The 17,811-nt window shown below is 34.8% G+C and overlaps 2 protein-coding genes across 2 annotated transcripts; both read right to left on the bottom strand.

Moving 5' to 3' along the window:
- Positions 1 to 217: 217 nt before the first annotated feature.
- LOC115951685 lies at positions 218 to 1,210 on the bottom strand. The gene is made up of 2 exons (XM_031068844.1): positions 1,192 to 1,210; positions 218 to 918 (listed from the first exon to the last, which is right to left on the bottom strand). The coding sequence occupies exons 1-2, from the start codon at positions 1,208 to 1,210 to the stop codon at positions 218 to 220; spliced, it is 720 nt and encodes a 239-aa protein (XP_030924704.1).
- Positions 1,211 to 3,924: 2,714 nt separating this feature from the next.
- On the bottom strand, positions 3,925 to 14,911 carry LOC115953239 (T-complex protein 1 subunit alpha). The gene is made up of 18 exons (XM_031070775.1): positions 14,672 to 14,911; positions 14,333 to 14,402; positions 14,136 to 14,200; positions 13,260 to 13,349; positions 13,048 to 13,134; positions 12,750 to 12,809; positions 12,527 to 12,577; positions 11,237 to 11,332; positions 10,987 to 11,052; positions 10,534 to 10,751; positions 10,031 to 10,127; positions 9,094 to 9,180; positions 6,652 to 6,786; positions 6,329 to 6,433; positions 5,274 to 5,402; positions 5,086 to 5,189; positions 4,380 to 4,470; positions 3,925 to 4,281 (listed from the first exon to the last, which is right to left on the bottom strand). Exons 2-18 carry the CDS (start codon positions 14,391 to 14,393, stop codon positions 4,195 to 4,197), a joined length of 1,629 nt encoding a protein of 542 aa, XP_030926635.1. The 5' UTR covers positions 14,394 to 14,402; positions 14,672 to 14,911; the 3' UTR covers positions 3,925 to 4,194.
- Positions 14,912 to 17,811: the final 2,900 nt, after the last annotated feature.

Consider the following 17,811-nt stretch of genomic DNA (forward strand, 5'->3'; position numbering starts at 1 on the left):
AAGAATTAATCCAATCAGTGGAAAAAAGATGAGTAGTATCAACTTGAGAAGAAAAAACTAAATAGTCCAAAGAAGGTGAAACCAATCTTGGAAGGTGAGAGAAAAGAGGAATAGAAGAACTGATACCAGACATCTCATGGTCTTGAAGATCCAAAGAAGGCCGTGAAGGAGGTTGAGAGATAATGGTGGCTACTTGATGAACACCATAAGTGGAAGCTTATAAAGCTTGCACACCAAAATGGTTTTGAGAGTTGATCAAGGCAAGGAGCTGTTGATATTCTGACTTAATGAGATTAAAACTTTCTTCATTGATGCATTCAGTGGAAACAACATTGCTAGCAAAAGAAGAATGTCCACCTTGCTGTCCCTTGTTCTTAAACTTGTAACCAAGTGGGTAGCCATGTAATTTGTAACATTTATCAGCAACATGACCCAAAGCTCCACAGTGAGTGCACTGAGGTCTACCAGACTTACCCTTGTTAGATCCTTTAACAAAAGAACCATTGTTCTTGACTGCTAAGGCTGAAGCTTCAGTGGTGGGAGTCTTACTGACTTTCCTTTGTTTCTCATCTTGAACCAAGGGAGAAAATACCTTGCTTAAAGAAGGAATAGGATCCATTAACAAGATCTGCCCTCTCACAGTTGTGTAAGTATCATTAAGACCCATCAAAAAAGACATAACACATTCTTCAGCTTGATGACCACAAGAACAGGTCCTGTATTCTGATAGCTCATCCCATAAACCTTTAAACTTTGTATAATAGGCATTGATGGTTAGATCCTCCTGACTCGAAAAAACTTCCCTTCTTAGCTCAAAAATCTGAGGACCATTACCTTGAGAAAACCTATGTTGCAATTCAAGCCATACCTCTCTTGCTATCTTGAAATACACTATGCTAGGCTGTAAATCTCTAGAAACTGAGTTAAACAACCAGGCCAAAACAGTGCTATTACATTTACACCAGGCTATGTAACAGGGGTGATCAACAGAAAGAGGCTTTGAGATGGAACCATCAATAAAACCCAACTTGGTTTTTGCATCCAAAGCAATAAAAATAGTTCTACTCCAAGTGCTATAATTTTCTTCAATCAAATGTCGAACAATAAGGAAAACCCTTGGATTATCACTACTGGACAAGTAGTAAGGGCTAGAAGAATTCTCCTATGGCTGAATAGATGGAACAGAAGTACTTGAAGTACTGTCTGCCATATCCTCAAACTCAGATGTAAAATCAAGAATGTCAAAGTGCAATCAAGAATCACACAAAACCTCCAAGAACTATCACTTCTGAACTAGAATTGATCAACCAACAAATCAAAATTCTCAGACACAAACAATCAAATCACAATCTTGGTTGATCAAGGGATTTGAACGAACAACAATCCAATTGCAATTACCAACAGAATTCAATTACAAATATCACAATCAACAAGATAAACCCTAAATCAAGAAATTAGATCTGCCAATTACCGGAAAGAAATCAAGATCTAGGGAAAAGAATCTAGTGTGAGAATCAAGTAAAGAATGAACAACTTGATTGAAAGTACCACTAGAAACGGAAAGAAAACAAGAAGTATTGAACTAAGAATTGCAGAGAGTACCGAGATTGAAGGCTCTGAATTTTAGTTCAGCTCTGATACCATGTTAGAATTCATGCATATGACAAGCTTCATCAATGGAGGAATTAGATTAGAGATGAAGAAGAAGGAGATTTCTGAATATGCATTGAATTCACATTGATTGAATATAAACAAGCTCTGTTTCTTATATAGGAAACAGGGAAAGACTAACAAACTATCCAAAGAACAAGTGCCATCTATCAACTATTCCTAACTACCTCTTCTATACAGTAAAACTATATGTAGCTTGACTAAGTAGTAATAAACAACATGTAGTTTATCTCTATGTACAAACTTTACACTACCTTTACATTACAAATTTACAGTAAAGCTATATTGATGAATTACAATCTAACATCTAACAAATAGTGTAGAAAGTAATTGAGTTTTGGGTTTTATAAATCAAAAGTTTAATTTATTAGAATATTTTTTTAACAATAGTTTCTAAAATCTAATAGTTTGTTCGAATTGTTTGGATTCGAATTGCCCAATGCATTTTCATCCCATAGGTTATCTTTGTTTTCATACATTAGCTAGACTGATTGAGTTCACATATACGTCTAATGACCATGTCAAGTTCAACGACTCCACCAATGAGAGGGACAAGCAGAACGTGTGCTAGACTTCAAGGATAGAATCGTGAAGCTCACCATCGATCGGCAAACTTTGGGGCTCACCCTTTCAACCTTTCTCTCTCAACCAAAACATGAAGTTGGGCTGTGGTCTATGGGTCCTAAGCAGTTAGATCAAGATTTTGATTTGATCCCAAGAACTTGAGGTCTTCATTCAATAGTTGATTTCTTTTGTTTTTTGTTTTTGTTTTTTTTTTTTTAAGTTTAATCCTAGTCAGCATTACACGTGGTATCTGTGTTGGCAAAAAAAACTATTTTTTATTTGGATCATTAGCTACCTTAACATTTTCCATCCATCACTTAATAGCAAAGACCATTTGACATAATGTCCAAAGGTTAGGGGCTCGATTGATACATTTGAAATGTTAGTGATCAAATTGACAAATAACCTAAAAGTTAGGGACTAAATATGTAGTTTACCCTTTTTTATATAGAGTTTCAACCTATGACGTATGCTTCTGATAATTGTACTCTTTATCATAAAATGGAGATACCAATACCAATCGGTTTTTAGTATAGGCAGGAATTGAATCTCAAATCTCTTATTCAACCATCAAAGACGTTACCAATTGAGCTAATTAGAACCCACAAATATATAGATTCTAGTTAGCTCAACTAGTAAAGTCCTTAAACCCTAAACCTTTAAACATTGTGGACCATAAAAATTTACTTCTCAAAAACATGATAAAAAGAGTAGCAAGATTGCTGAGATAGATAAGTTCTAGAGTGAGTTTGCATAAACTGTTTGGATCTGATTTGCTATTTTTAGAGGGTCTATCGGTTCCTACACCTCCTGTTGTTTGTTTCTGGTCCACCAAATCACATCGCAGCAAATATCTGCAAAGAGGATTAGATCATATGCTTCATCTTAAGGCACTTTGAGAACCCTAACAATGGTTTAAAACAGTCTTATTCCAATCAACAATTGAGTGGCGTTCAGCTCAAAGAATCGAAGGAGGCCATGGTGACTGAGGCCATGCGATTCGAGCAATGGGGCTATCTATGCTCTACAATTTTTTCCTTCTCAATAAGACAACTACAAATGAAAACTTCATTGATCATGGTTTAAGTAGCAGTAAATACAAATGTGCCAACATAGGTTGCAAATGTCCCTATAATGGCAGACCAAAACTACTTTTTTTCCCGTAGAACCCAACTTGCATCGTGATCACTAGAATGAGAAAGACAGTTCTGGCTTTCATAAGTTCAACAAGATTCTTCTACTTGATTTCAATATGATGTTCTTATTGGAGATTAATACACGGTGAGCTCTAAGCCAAACCAAATCTCACCAACTTCACCCGACGAAAAAAATTTCTTCACAATTAATTTACTAGACGACTCGATAAAAGCAACCTAGCAACCTACTATTTTCGTTCACAAATCTACTTGATAGTTCAAGCCATCTAGATCCATCCAAACTATTACCGCTCTATTGTAAGATTAACCGTGCTTCTTAACAAACAAACTAAGCTTACAAAGAATATTGCCTGCTTCAATTAAACTAAGTTGTACACTGCCTGGGCCAAGGTGCGCAAGTACAGGTTTTACATGGAAACGAATATTAGTTGATGATTTGGCCACAAAACTACTCGTAGTTTTTGCCTAAACATTTGTTACAATCTCATCGTTATACAAGAAGAAACTACGTGCAGAAAAATACACAAAATGGTAGTGATAAAGAGAGCTTGATCAAGCCATAAACCCAAAAACTGAACAACACAACCGCACATTTCCCAGTCTTTGCTTGAGTTGTCATTTCTACAACAAAATCTACTTAAGTACCAGGACATTACCATAAAATTAAGCGGTAACAATACAAGACCAAAAAGAATAGAGAGCGAGATTGCCTCAGAAAAATTACAAGAATGACACCAGAGAGTCCTCGGCAACAAACTACAAAAAAAATCTCTCGCCTTCTTTTTCCAAACAAAAACCAATCCTAATCCTCATTGCCCTGACTTTCATCTTTGACAAGCTTGATCATGTCATCAATTCGAAGAATTGTTATTGCTGCTTCAGTCGCAAACTGTCAAATAGCAAATTTCAGGAAACAACTTTAAGAGCCATTTCAAAACTATATAATAAGTTTGTTACAACAGCATTTGTATGTTTGACAACATTTACCTGAATTATCTTCACTTTACTCATCGCAGGCTCAATGACTCCGGCTTCTAAGTTGTTACGAACTGTTCCCTTCAAAAGGTCCAGTCCCATGCTGCAATAATTAAATAACCAAAACAACTAAATATGGAATGACAGATCATGTGACAAAATTTCCATGCAAGAAATGTACTTAGATCGCTCAGGTCAGACTCCCTAAAAATCCACATTATGAACTCTCTCTCACACAAACATATACACGACACAAACACAAGTTATTATTATCCTATTACCTATTACACTGTATGATTGTTCCCTCAAAACAATAGTTTTGTTTTATTGGTAAGTTACATATGCAGTGAGTTTTGAACACAAAGGGAAGGAAGCATTATTTGAAATAGAACTCATCAGTGTTCCTCAAATGGTATAATATAATGATAGTATTGAAGTAACTTTGTACACACTGCACTGCATACAAATTCCATAACTGTCAAGCTTACCAAGAATGAACTGTAACCCACAGTAGCAGGAATGTTGTAACCACTTGAATGGAAATGATTTTTAGTGTGATTAGTTTCAGTTCAGGGAAAAGACAAAAAAGAATAAACAGTAACCTACTCAAAACGAATATCTAGTGTGATTAGTTTCAGGTTACAGAAATTGCAGAGAATGATGGGGAGCAATGAGCTTTAATCCAGAATGCCACTCACAGGAGCTTCCAAACAAATACCTGGATAAATGCTTCTTATCAGCATGGGTTTGTGCTATGGTATGGTAAGCCCGTAGTTTTGCAACTAAATCGGTGGCATCCTTGGCAGCATTGACGGCAAGCACCTGAAACAAACACATGTTATTGTCTCTTCAATAATATCAGTGGAAATGGGGGCTTATACCATGCACTCATAAATTATAGTAAACCTTTGGGATAATTAACAAAGATTCGGCAAATTCTGCAATTGCCAACTGTTCACGGGATCCTAAAGTTGTTGCAAGGCACTCCAAATACCCAGACAAGGCAGCCTCAACTGCACCTCCACCTGCAACAACCTGTATTGCACAATATGACAATGAAGAATATGATAGGAAATATGAAAACCACATTGATAAATGAATTCCAATTGCTCTTTTTTATTGTTAGAAAAATTGCACACAACTTCCAGACTTTTTTGGGGGGAAAAGACTCGTTTGGGGGAGGGGAGAGAAAAATGTCCTATTTGAAATTGAGAGAAGAAAAAAATGAAATAGCCCATTTGAATCCATGAGCAGCTGAATAGCAAACCCTGCAAATGCGAAATAACTCATGATGATGAAACAATTGATAACTCTAATTTTGCCAAATAATTTGATATATCTTCTAAAAGATTTTGCTCAACACCAGAAAGATGATACAATTTCACAATTCTACTAAATTAGTAACTACTCTCTTGTCATTTTTTGGTGGTTATCATCTGGGCTAGAAATTAAGTCATGCCAAAGTGCATTAATTCCACACTAAAGAATAACAAAAGAACAAATATGAAGTTCTTTTCCAATCTCAAAAGATTCTGTTCGACTGGAAATGACTCTCTTGTGCATATGCATGCTTTAGCAATTAGCATGCCAGGCTTGAAAGCTTGTCAGATCACCAGATTCCTAATATTTCAAATTTCATGATAAGATTTTGGTGATGACTCGTAGATATTTCTTCAATTGGAATTCTTTAGACTACTTTCATGTCTTCTTCCACGAAGTAGTCTCATTTCAATAAAATTATTATTACCAAAAAAAACAGGGTTCTAAATATCCAAATAATTAATGTAATGACATATCAAGTAAAAAAAACTATAATCCAAATCTAGTATGCATTCCACAGCAACAATTGTGCCACTAAGATACACGAAAAGCTTAACAGCAGACACAATAGAAAGCTCAATGGCCACAAAGCAGATTCTAACGTAATTATAATCATGTATAAAGAAAGAGACAAAGTTTACCGTATTGGATTCAAGGGTCCTTTTAACAATAGAAAGAGAATCATGCAGAGCTCTCTCCATCTCATCAAGCATATAGTCATTCGCCCCTCGGAGGATCAAGGAAACCTAGAGAAAGTATGTTGTAAAAAGGAAATATCAGGAAACTGTGCATGAAAACAACGTGTAACTAATATGTAACAATCAATACATTAAAAAATAATAATAATAAATAAAATAAAACAAAAACTAAATTTTTATATTAAGTTTCAGAAAATAGCTCAAATATATATATATATATATAAATAAAAACTAAATCCAAATTCAAAATAAAATAAATTACTCACTGCACTTGTAGTTTTAGTCCCCTTTATCAATATTACATCATCATCAGCAATGCGTTCCTCAACAACTTCATCTGCAGATCCTAACAGTGAAGAGTCAAATGATTCCTCTCCCTCCATATCAGCAAATGTTGAGACCTGCATCATCCATCAATAGTACACAATCATAAAAAGAATTATAATGGTTAACCTGTCCAAAATCCAGTAAAATTATCAAAAACACACAGCGGAGAATCAACAATGTGCGAACTTGAATTAAATAAAGAAAGAACTAAACATAGATTCCAAAGATTCCCGCCCCATACATGTCCTATAGGAAAAGTCATCACTGGAAATTCAGGATCAACGTTCTACAAAATCTATTAATTAAGTTGGGAGCATGTGCATTCAAACCAATCAGATGCCAACATGACAAGAAGTGCAATAAGGTCTCATGCTCAAGTCTAACAAGGCATTCTCTAAGACAAAACTGAAGACAGCCTCAACCAAGCAACCTCACTAAAATCATAGACATCACTGCTCCTAGACATCATATGGGAATTCTGGAAGAAATGGAAATTGATAGGTGCCGATACACACATGGTTTAATTTATTAGGCAAGGGCTAAATTAATGTCCAAAAGGAAACTTTAAAAAATATATTTTATATTAACATATAAAACAGCCAACAAGAGAGAAGCATATTCAACTGTACGCATACCACTACACTTACATGAGAACATGAATAGGATGGTACTCAATTCTATAATAAGTGGTGCAAATTGCAATTTTTTACTTGTTCAATAATGCATGTCCACATCCAAAATTTATAGCATTATTTCTGAACTTTTCCACAACACCCACAATACACATTACTTTCAAAAGACAACTTCGTAAAGTTTTGTTGAAAGTTTGAAATGTTTTAAAATTGATTATTTTTTATAATATTAATCATTTCTATTAAGACACTAATTATAGGATTAATGAAGTAAAAAACCTTGCAATTGAAATGCAACCTTAAAGGCCAAAAGCTGGAAATTGGTCAAAAACCAGAATTTTATTTTAGGATTCATTGCCAATATAAATATATAGAATTATGGCAACAATAACTAATTGAATGTAGACATTTAATGATACTGCCACAACATCGGAAGTCACTAAGGCAGATGCTTTGCCAAGTAGAGGAGTAATTCCCACATGCTGTAACTTTGGTTCACTTTTTCCAGTGAACATAATGTTTTTAAGTTCTTAATTTCTGTTTAATTTCTTGATTTCCAAGCAGTTACCTTTTGAAACAACAAGAGCGGCTAACGCAAACAAATGAGTGAATCGCTAAGAGCTTGTTTGGTATGTGATTCCAAACAACAGTTTTCAATGTTTAAATACTAAAAATTGTGTTTCTAAAAAAAACAATGCGTTTGGTAAGGGTGTTTTTTTAGAAATGTTTGAGTTACATTGCTCATTTTAGGGTATTTAAACACTGAATTTGGAAAACTCCTCTTACCAGTTTTCAAATTTCAAACAACGTTATTCAATGACACTTTTATAAATATTTTGAAAAACATGGGGCCCACTTGATTAGACAACACATAAAGCTTCCTTCTTCAATTCCAACCGGGGGGCCACTTGTCAGCTTTTTTAAAAAAAACACACACACATACCAAACACAGAATTATGTTTTTTCACACACTGAAATATGTTATTTGAAACATGGTAACAAACACATTTTTTGCTTTATAAATACTATAAACACATGTTTTCACAACACTTTATAAACCACAGTTTTCATGTGTAGAAATCTCCAACCAAACAGGCCCTAAGTTTTATATGTGTAGTTAACACAGGTTTTAGAGTGGATTAGCTTCTATGGCTAAAAATGTAAACCATTGTCTTCAGTAAAGCTATATCACGCGGCATTTGAGATTTTAAAAAAATCCCCATGCTTGTGATGAAGGAAAAAGCTTCTATATTTGGACACTGTGTGTCTGTTTGAGACATAAAAACTAAAAGCTAAAAACTAAAGCTGATGCCAAACATACTCTATGTTAGGGTTAAGCAAAGAGCTTATAAGAATCACCAGATCAAACATGAGTAACCTGTGCTAAGACTTTAGAGAATGCTATGGATAGAAGGGAAGTTGATCACATATTGATCAAATTCAACTAGCAATCAGAAGCCTAACTATATCCTGTATGTACACCCAAGTGCTGCTTTCAGCATACTTATGATATCAAATAACTTTGTCACATTAATTGCTGGTGTGAAAGAATTCTATTTTCAGTTTGCTCCTTTCACCACCCAAGAATTATTTAAGCTCTGCAGCTTCAGAAAATCTGCATCACAATATTCCAAACTGACTATTGCCCTTTGTACATCCATGATTGCATTGATTATTTGACAATGTTGGAAGAAAATTTAAAACAGCCTTAAAAATTTATATCTTTGCATAAGCAGGCCAGGAATTTACCATGGTCGCACCTGTTGCCTTGGCAACATGGCGCATATCCTCCTTGCGAACACGTCTCACAGCAATGGCCCCAGCCTCAACAAAGTACTGGAACAACAACAAAGAATCGACACAATAAATTAAATCTGCTTGTGGGCTTGATGGTAGGTACACAATAAACTAGGACCAAACCACAGAAGAATAATCCAAGAAGACAGCTTGTTAGGCTGAATTCACCATAATTAAAGTAAACCCATTCAAGACAATATAGAACACACAATCAACAACATACTGTATAAAAACTAGAAAGTAATTGACTTAAAACTTACATATCAAAGCATCACACTATAAACAGTAACCAGGAGTAAACTACACCAGGAGAAAAAAATCGTCCATCTCTAATAGGCCATTAGCTCAATTATCTTTTTCCCAGCCCACCCACTGTAAGTACAGTAACCAACTTAGACAATTCAATAGATCAATAATACCTCTCTAAAACAAAACAAAATAAAAGCTCTATGTACTTCCTTAAATATTTCCTATGGTATATGGATATACCAAGGTGAGTGATATTCCAAACACTATACACTTCATTTTTTCTCAGGGCTTAAAAGAAATAGGAACTTCAACACTTCCAATTCCCTACAAATTTTGTGTTTCATAGGTTCTGACATTTCCAAACAACATTCAACATTTCTACTCAACCCCATAAGACTGTGTTTTCCTCTTTTCAGAGCGAACATATTTCTCAATGCATGGAAATAGGCATGTGATTGGGTAATAAGCCAATTTGTCCACTATGAATGGAATTCAGATTGGCCCTGGTTCCTTTAGAAAATATAATTAGAGAAGCTCAGTGGTAGCATGTGATATAATGCTAATAATCATGCCAGCCAATTTAATGCTGGATGAGATAGTTGTAAAGCAGTTGGAGAATCAAATATCTGTAGAAGCTTACCTTGAGTGCCATGTCATCAATCCCCTTTGTTGTCAGAACAACATTGGCTCCAGCTTTCAAAAGTCTCTGAATGCGTTCTTTGGTCATATCGGCTTCTCTGTTAAGATAAATGCAAAAGAAGTTCTACATGAGCAAAAGAGTAGACAAATATTGCATAATGATTTTCATCTTAATAACCATAAAGAAGAGGTGATTACGATTGTCACAACACAAAGCAAAAGCATAAAGCATGAGACTCTTTGGGTTGTGCAAAACATGCATTAAAGAATAATAAAGGAATTTGAACAAGATACAAAATCATATGCATGTATATATGTGAAATGAGCTGATTTTATTCCTTTACCAGACTGCTCTATTATATAGGCAATTGGATACTAAATCAATTACTACAAAGAAGCAAGCAATTAAAAAGTGGTGTATGCTTCACTGGTGCACAAAGCCAATTATCAATAAAGTAATGACAATCACAACCTAAAAGAAAATACTTTTTATTATCTTATCACCTTTCACGAATTTTTTCAAGCTCCCTGGGATCAGTAACTAAGACTTGGACACCCATTTGCATCTTTGTTTTCTGAAGATTAAAGTCAAGACAAGCAATCTTTGCAAGGGCAACTCTAATAGGCATTCCTTGGGCAGCACGACCCGTATTTAGAGCATACCCATTCAAAAGATAGCTATCTTTTGCACTTTTGCCATGAGCTTTCAAAATATTAATTCCCTGGAACATCATAAGAACAATTAGGGCATTACAACTTTCATATCCACAAATTTTAGCATGTCTCTAAAACCATGAAAAGCAGGTTGAGCCATATCAGGCAAAAGATTTTACTTGCCAGCAGTTCACAAGAAACACAACACATACTAACAATATAGGAGATTTCAGTTTCCTCTAAGCATATGTCCACACTACAAAACCTTCCCAATCAAGATGTGGAGAATGTACAAACACCTACCTTAATTGGGTATTTGACTTCCCCCCTTGCATTCGTCATTTTAACAGATTGCACAGCTTCCACAACCTAGAAATACAATCATATACAAAAATCAATAAAACACACTAAACACTCATCACAAACCAACAATACACAGATGGCTTGGATGCACAAATGGCTTGTTTAAGTATAGAAAGTGTGTCAATTTCAATAACATCCAGATTCTAGGAACAAAATAAATCCTTATCACATGTATAATAAATAAGCATACCAGATTTGCAAAGAAGTCACTGTCACCAGATATCAACTTTGAGGACATGCTTGTCTTGGCACAGTTAATTAGACAATCTTTTCCAAGCTTTTCAACCTAGAAAAATCAACAAAACAAGTATACAGCCTTAACAAGAATATATACTGTTAGATATGCTATGGCTTAGACAAAGCATCGCCATCCAGAACACAATGAATGAGGTCCATCTTCTAGGTTGAAATGGCAAAATTTTTGATAGGGGATGTTTGGAAGTTCTTTTTTGGCATCACGTGTGTGGGGAGATGGCTTTAAATAATTTCTTTCCATACTTGTTTTTGCTAGCTGAGGGTAGGGATGCTTTGGTACCCACATATTTTTTGTATTAAGGAGAAGAAGACGAAGATTAGGATCTTCACTTTCTGAGAGCCTCCCAATATCGGGAACTAAGGTAAGTGGATTCCTTGGTTGAGTGGTTTTTTTCTAATTATCCTTGAAGAAAAGGCAACATTATAATGTGCAGGAGGTTGACTAGAAACAGAAGATGCACAATCTTTGAGAGGGTACTCTATGTTCCCTTGGAAGAGTATTTGCAGTGTGAAAGCACCTCAAAAAGTTCCATTCTTTGTTTGGGGGGCAGCTCTGTTGTAATAGAATTCAACAATGGACAATCTAAGAATGAGAGAGATGTGATCCTGTTCTGGAGGCTGGTGCTGTATGTGACATCTAGTGGGGAGAGTAAACCATTTATTACATCATTGTACAGCCAAAAGGAGTTTGGGGCTCTCGTTTTTTCTCTTTTTGGGAAATTTCATGATGCCTATAAGGATTATTAAGCTACTTATTTGTTGGAAAGGGAAGTTTACCAGTTTGGTAGTCCTACAAGAGGAAAATATAGAGTGTGGTTCCTTTAAGCATTATGTAAATTGCATGGAGAGAAGGAAATAATCACACTTTTGATGACGTTGATCTCCTTCGTGTACTTTGTATTTTTTTTTTTTTTTCTAAAATATCTATTACTTAACACAAAAAGAGTTCCCCCCCCCCCCCAAGCAGAGCATGTAATACTACATAATTTTATGATCTTTAGTGGGAACCACAGTATTGTATATCAGACCCTCTATCTATGCCATTTTTGGCATAAATGATGAAAACTCACAAGCTCATAATAAGGTCTGTAATGGCAGAGCAAGTGATTGAAACAAACTGCCATTCATGCCTTCAGTTCATAATACTGCTTATGAACCTTAATTGTCAGGTTTCATATAAACACACACATGCAACTATTTAGGGACAAAGACAGAGGAGCCTTACCTTCACGGCCAATTTTTCCTCCACATATTTGCATGCCTCCCTCATAGCAAGCTATTTACATTAAAAACATAGAGAAATAGAAAGGATAAAACTTTAAGGAAGCTTACCAAGTAACAAGCCACAAAACATATTCAAATTATGCATAAAATAATACACTTGCTTAGTGGTAAAACTGATTAGAGTTCAAAATTAAAACAGGGGAGAGAGAGAGACAGAGACTCACTCTGTAACCACTGATTATTGATGTAGGGTGAATGTTGTTCCTCACCAAATCATTTGCTCTCTGCAGAATTATGATTAAATAAACCATTAAGTCATCATCCATCAGACCATAAAAGAGTTGCTATCATATGAGATCCCAAAAATTCCACTTAATCGTGGATGTAAAGTAGATGTTCACTTTTTCTAACCATGATTATTATTTGCTCTCCGCATAATCATGATTAATTAAGTCATCTTTCATCAGAACATAAGAAAATTCCTTTCATGAGATCCCAAATTAACAGGCTGGCTACACTTACCTTCAGCAACTCTGCAGCAATAATGACCACTGATGTTGTCCCATCTCCAACTTCTCGGTCTTGAAGCTCAGCCAACTCCACGAGTACCTGTGGACCACCAAAAAATTTCTATAAATCAAAACATGTTACAGTGTGGCAAAGCTCGGTAACACAGCCAAAACACACATCCAGTAATAAAACAAAGTATGAGCAAGATGAGGCTGTTTATCCACCTTAGCAGCGGGGTGCTCAACTTCTAACATCTTGAGTATTGTAGCACCATCATTAGTAATTGTCACATCTCCAATATCATCAACAAGCATCTAAAACCATCAATCAAAAAGAAAATCAAATGATACCCTTTGGCAGAACTACATGGTCCAAATAAAAGTAGCAATGAACAGGGAAAAAAGGCAAGTTACGAACACCTCTATCAATAAATATTGTAAACATGGCAATTACATTGACATGCAGTTAAGTATTTTAACTATATCAAAACCTTTGCAATCAAAATGGAAAAAGGGTATGTCCCCAATACCCATATCAATTAATATCAATGATGCAATAACACTAACGTGCAGTTCAGCATCTTAACTATGTTTCTAGTCTTTACGGGGTTGGTACCCTTCTGAACTCAAAACACCTACAAGTAAACAAAAAGATATCCTTTTCAATCTTCACTGACTTACACAAATGTCATTCCAACCCATTTGAGCATCCAAAAATAGGGTTCAATGAACGAACATGTCCCACATGAGCAATGTCACAGCTTAAAGAACAAGCAGCAACATGCTTAATTTTACATCACACAGACAAGACTACGCATATTGCTCATTCAATATCTTACAATTAATTGCAAATTAAAATTCCTTACATAATGACAGTAAAAAAAGAAACACACACATTTACATTTCAGCATTCAACTAATTGTATGACACTGGCAAGCCTATATAATAAATAAATAATCAATCGACTAAAGTTAATTATGAATATACACCATTAAAATAAAATTTTTTTTTAAAAAAAAAAAAAAGGAAAGATTGAAACAACAAAATAAGCATCAACATCAACAGCAATAGTAATAGAAGTGGTAGTGGTAGTAGTAATACCTTGTCGAGACCAACAGGACCTAGTGAGGATTTGACAATATTAGCAACTGCTCCACACGCCATCACTATTTCACTCACCATTAAACACAAAACGACCTTAGTCAGTTCCTTTACAATACAACCATAAATTGCACAAAATCAAATTTTATTAAAAGCAGTTTTTTTTAGTAGTATTTGTAAAAGAGAGAGAGCAGTACCGTTTTGGGTGCGAACGTCCTGACCGGACTGGCGGTCGCCAAGAATGTCAAGGGTTCCCATTTGTTAGATCTGAAGAGGAAAATAGGAAATGCTTAGTCTTGAATGTATCTTCAGAATAAGAAAATGGAGTGTATTTTAACTTTTATGCGAAAGAGGAAAAAACTGTGAGACTCTGTTTGGGTTGGGATGGGTTTTAACGGGGGTTTTTGGCAGATGAGATGGGTCTTGGGGTGGGCAGAACTTAATGGGCAAACCCACCACCACATCGGAACCCACAACCACCTCATTGCAAATCCACCCCATATTGGAACCCACCACCACCACACCACTGTCGTTACCTGATAGAGCACACCACTGCCGTTGCCTGAGAGACGAAGTCGACAATGAAAGGGTGAATCAGAGAGAAGGGTAGGGTTGGAGAGAGAGGGGATGATAGAGAAGAGAGGCCTGAGAGAAACAGAGAGGCGTAGGAACAAAGAGTGCGAGAGAGAAGAGACGTTTGAGGAAGAACACGAAAAATGAGTATCAGAGGGTAACGTGGTTAGAGCATTCACAGCAAGTGAACAAAAAATTATAACTGTTTGCAAATCAAAAAGTTACCTCATATATTTTAACCATTCATTTTATAATACATCCAATCAACCTAAAATTTTTAGTTTTTCATTTAAATATTCTTTTTTATTACTTTTTATTCTTTCTTTATGTTTTATTTATTCTTTGTTTCCAAAAGTATTTTCAATTGATCATTTGAACATAGTGAGCACATTTTTTAAAACCCGGCTTTTTTTAATTAGAACTTTTTTTAATTGAACAATCATATTTTTTGGATTTTTTTTTTTCCTTCAACTACCATGAATGTTATTTATTAATTTTGTTTCTTCAACTATCATGCATGCATCATGTACGCTCAATGTATGACACATTTCTCTCACAGACATGTGGGCCCCATGCTCAGAGTATTTGAAAAATTTCTCAATGATCTCCCATATATATAAATCAACCTGTCAACACTATTTACATAAATCACATAAATCATATTCTCCAATTGAACTATCAACTATCAACCTGGCACATTCTTATTAAAAAAAAAAAATCAACCTAGAAAACATATTACCATAAATGATATACTCCAATTGAACTATCAACTTGGCAAACATATTACTTGAAGTAGTTTTAGCAACACTAAACTACCAATGTAGTCCACAAAAATATTCACATACACAACTCACATAAAATTACAATAAAAACTCACATGCCATAACTCACACACCCAAGTTCCTACAAATCGCAATGCAATTGCCATAAATGTTCAATAAGATCTTATTGGAGTTGAGAATGAATTTGTTGGTCTTTAATGCGTTCGTGACTTTAGATGAATGTCATAAATCCATTTGCATGCTCACGTGACACTTGTATAGGAAGATTATCCATTTCATTAATTTGTTCATAATCAAAGTCTACCGCTTCATTTTCATCTCACTCATCTTCAACAATCATGTTATGGAGGATTATGCACGCTTTCAAGATCTATTGGAGCGTTTCAGGATAGAAAAACCATGCAAGTCCACAAATAATTGTGAATCATGCTTAGAGTACTCCAAATGCATGCTCAACATCCTTCCTATACGCCTCTTGGGCTTTTGCAAATATATATATATATATATATATATATTTGGTACTTGTGGAGTTGGGATTGTTTTCACAAATGTTGACCACTTTGGATATATGCTATCGGCAAGATTATATCTCATTATGTAGTCATTACCATTAATTAAGTAATTAACCGATGAAGCACATCCTTGTGCTAGCTCAGAAAATACAGGAGATTACTGTAACACATTAATATCATTTATTTGACCCAAGTAACCCAAAAAATGCATGTCATATCCAAAGATCATATGATGTCACTGCTTCCAAAATGATAGTGGACTCACGAATATGACCATAATATTGACATTTCCATTCAGTTGGACAATTTTTTCATTTCTAATGCATGCAATTAATTGAACTTGGCATACCTAGAAATTCACGCATTTCGTTATAGGCCAACAATTTACCAATGTCTTCATTGTTTAGCTTTCTTAAATATTCCTCAGAAAAAATATCTATCACCGCTGTAACAATTTTTTTCAAACTCTCCATGGCAATGGTTTCTCCAATCCGCACATATCCATCCATAATATCACCATTACTCCATAGGCAATCATCCTAAGTGCAGCAATAATCTTTTGAGGAGAAGATAAACCAAACTTTTTGCTACCATTTCTTTTTTGCTTAAAGTAAGGATATGAGCTTCTATCTTAGATTAAATACGCAGAAAGAGAGAACGGCTCATACAAAATCTCTTCCGAAATAATTTCTCAGGATATACTGATGAGTCGGCAAAGTAGTCAAGATAAAGTCTTTCATGGCCTGCCAAATGATTGCGTCTAATATAGCGACAATGTTTACATTGTGATGTCGAAATCATGACAACTTTTTTGATTATCTCATCCTCATCGGAGTCATCAAAAAAAAGTTTGCAAAACAAAGAGTGACCCATGGATACAACCTTCAAGCGAAAATCTGAAAGCAAAAATTATATTTGCTTAAGTAATAAACTCCAATGAAAATAGATATAAGGACAAAAAGATAAAACAAGGCACGTAGGTAGTGTACTAATAAAATTAAACATATGTTAATTTGATGTACAACCAAACTAAGGTTATAATATATATATATATATATATATATATATTATGAACACCATACGCAAAAGGTTTTTGAACTCAAAATCCAAATTATTAAAACATTTAGTTCTAAATCTACATAACAAAGGTCATTAAACAACTTGTTATAAAAACTACCGAACAACATCTTCCAATTAACAAGCTTAGATGCTCCTATATCACTAATATGGTACAGAGTATTCCACAACAGGTTCTAACATAACCCATCATCCAATGGAGATGCAAACAACCTAAAGAGAGAGAGAGACCAAACTCATGATAAACAACATCTCATTTTTTATAAATAGTATAAGATAACAAAAAACATCAACCTTTTTCTAACATAAAAAAGTTTCTATTCTCCAACAAAATACATCAACCTTTTTCTAACATAACAAAGTTAATATTCCCCAACAAAATACATCAACCCTTTTCTAACATAATTGAAGTTGATCTACCACAACAAAATACATTAACTATTTTCTAACATAGATTAGTTCATATAACATAATAAAATACACCAATGCTTATAAATAAGCTACTACCAAAATAAGGTCTATTGAAGACATCATTTACATATGGCAAACCAAACTATTTACTTTGAGATTGTCTTGCAAGGATTCCCTCTTGGCGTTGTTCATAATAAAGTTTTTGTGCTTCAAACATGCCATTTGTATTTTTATTCATAATTCTCTTATCCTCTACCATCAGGGCTGGCCCAACAAAATTTGGGGCCTAAGGCAAAAATTTTATATAGGGCCTTTTTATAT

Source organism: Quercus lobata, chromosome 7 (assembly GCF_001633185.2).
Source record: "Quercus lobata isolate SW786 chromosome 7, ValleyOak3.0 Primary Assembly, whole genome shotgun sequence".
NCBI classification, from domain to species: Eukaryota; Viridiplantae; Streptophyta; class Magnoliopsida; order Fagales; family Fagaceae; genus Quercus; species Quercus lobata.

Bases quoted from the DNA above. Each gene is read 5' to 3' on its own strand.
- LOC115953239 (XM_031070775.1), bottom strand. From the start codon at position 14,393: ATGGGAACCCTTGACATTCTTGGCGACCGCCAGTCCGGTCAGGACGTT. The intron at 11,053-11,236 runs GTATGCTTATTT...TTGTATTTCTAG, and splicing joins GTGACTTCTTTGCAAATCTG to GTTGTGGAAGCTGTGCAATC. The intron at 6,787-9,093 runs GTAAATTCCTGG...TGGATGATGCAG, and splicing joins AGGCAACAGGTGCGACCATG to GTCTCAACATTTGCTGATAT.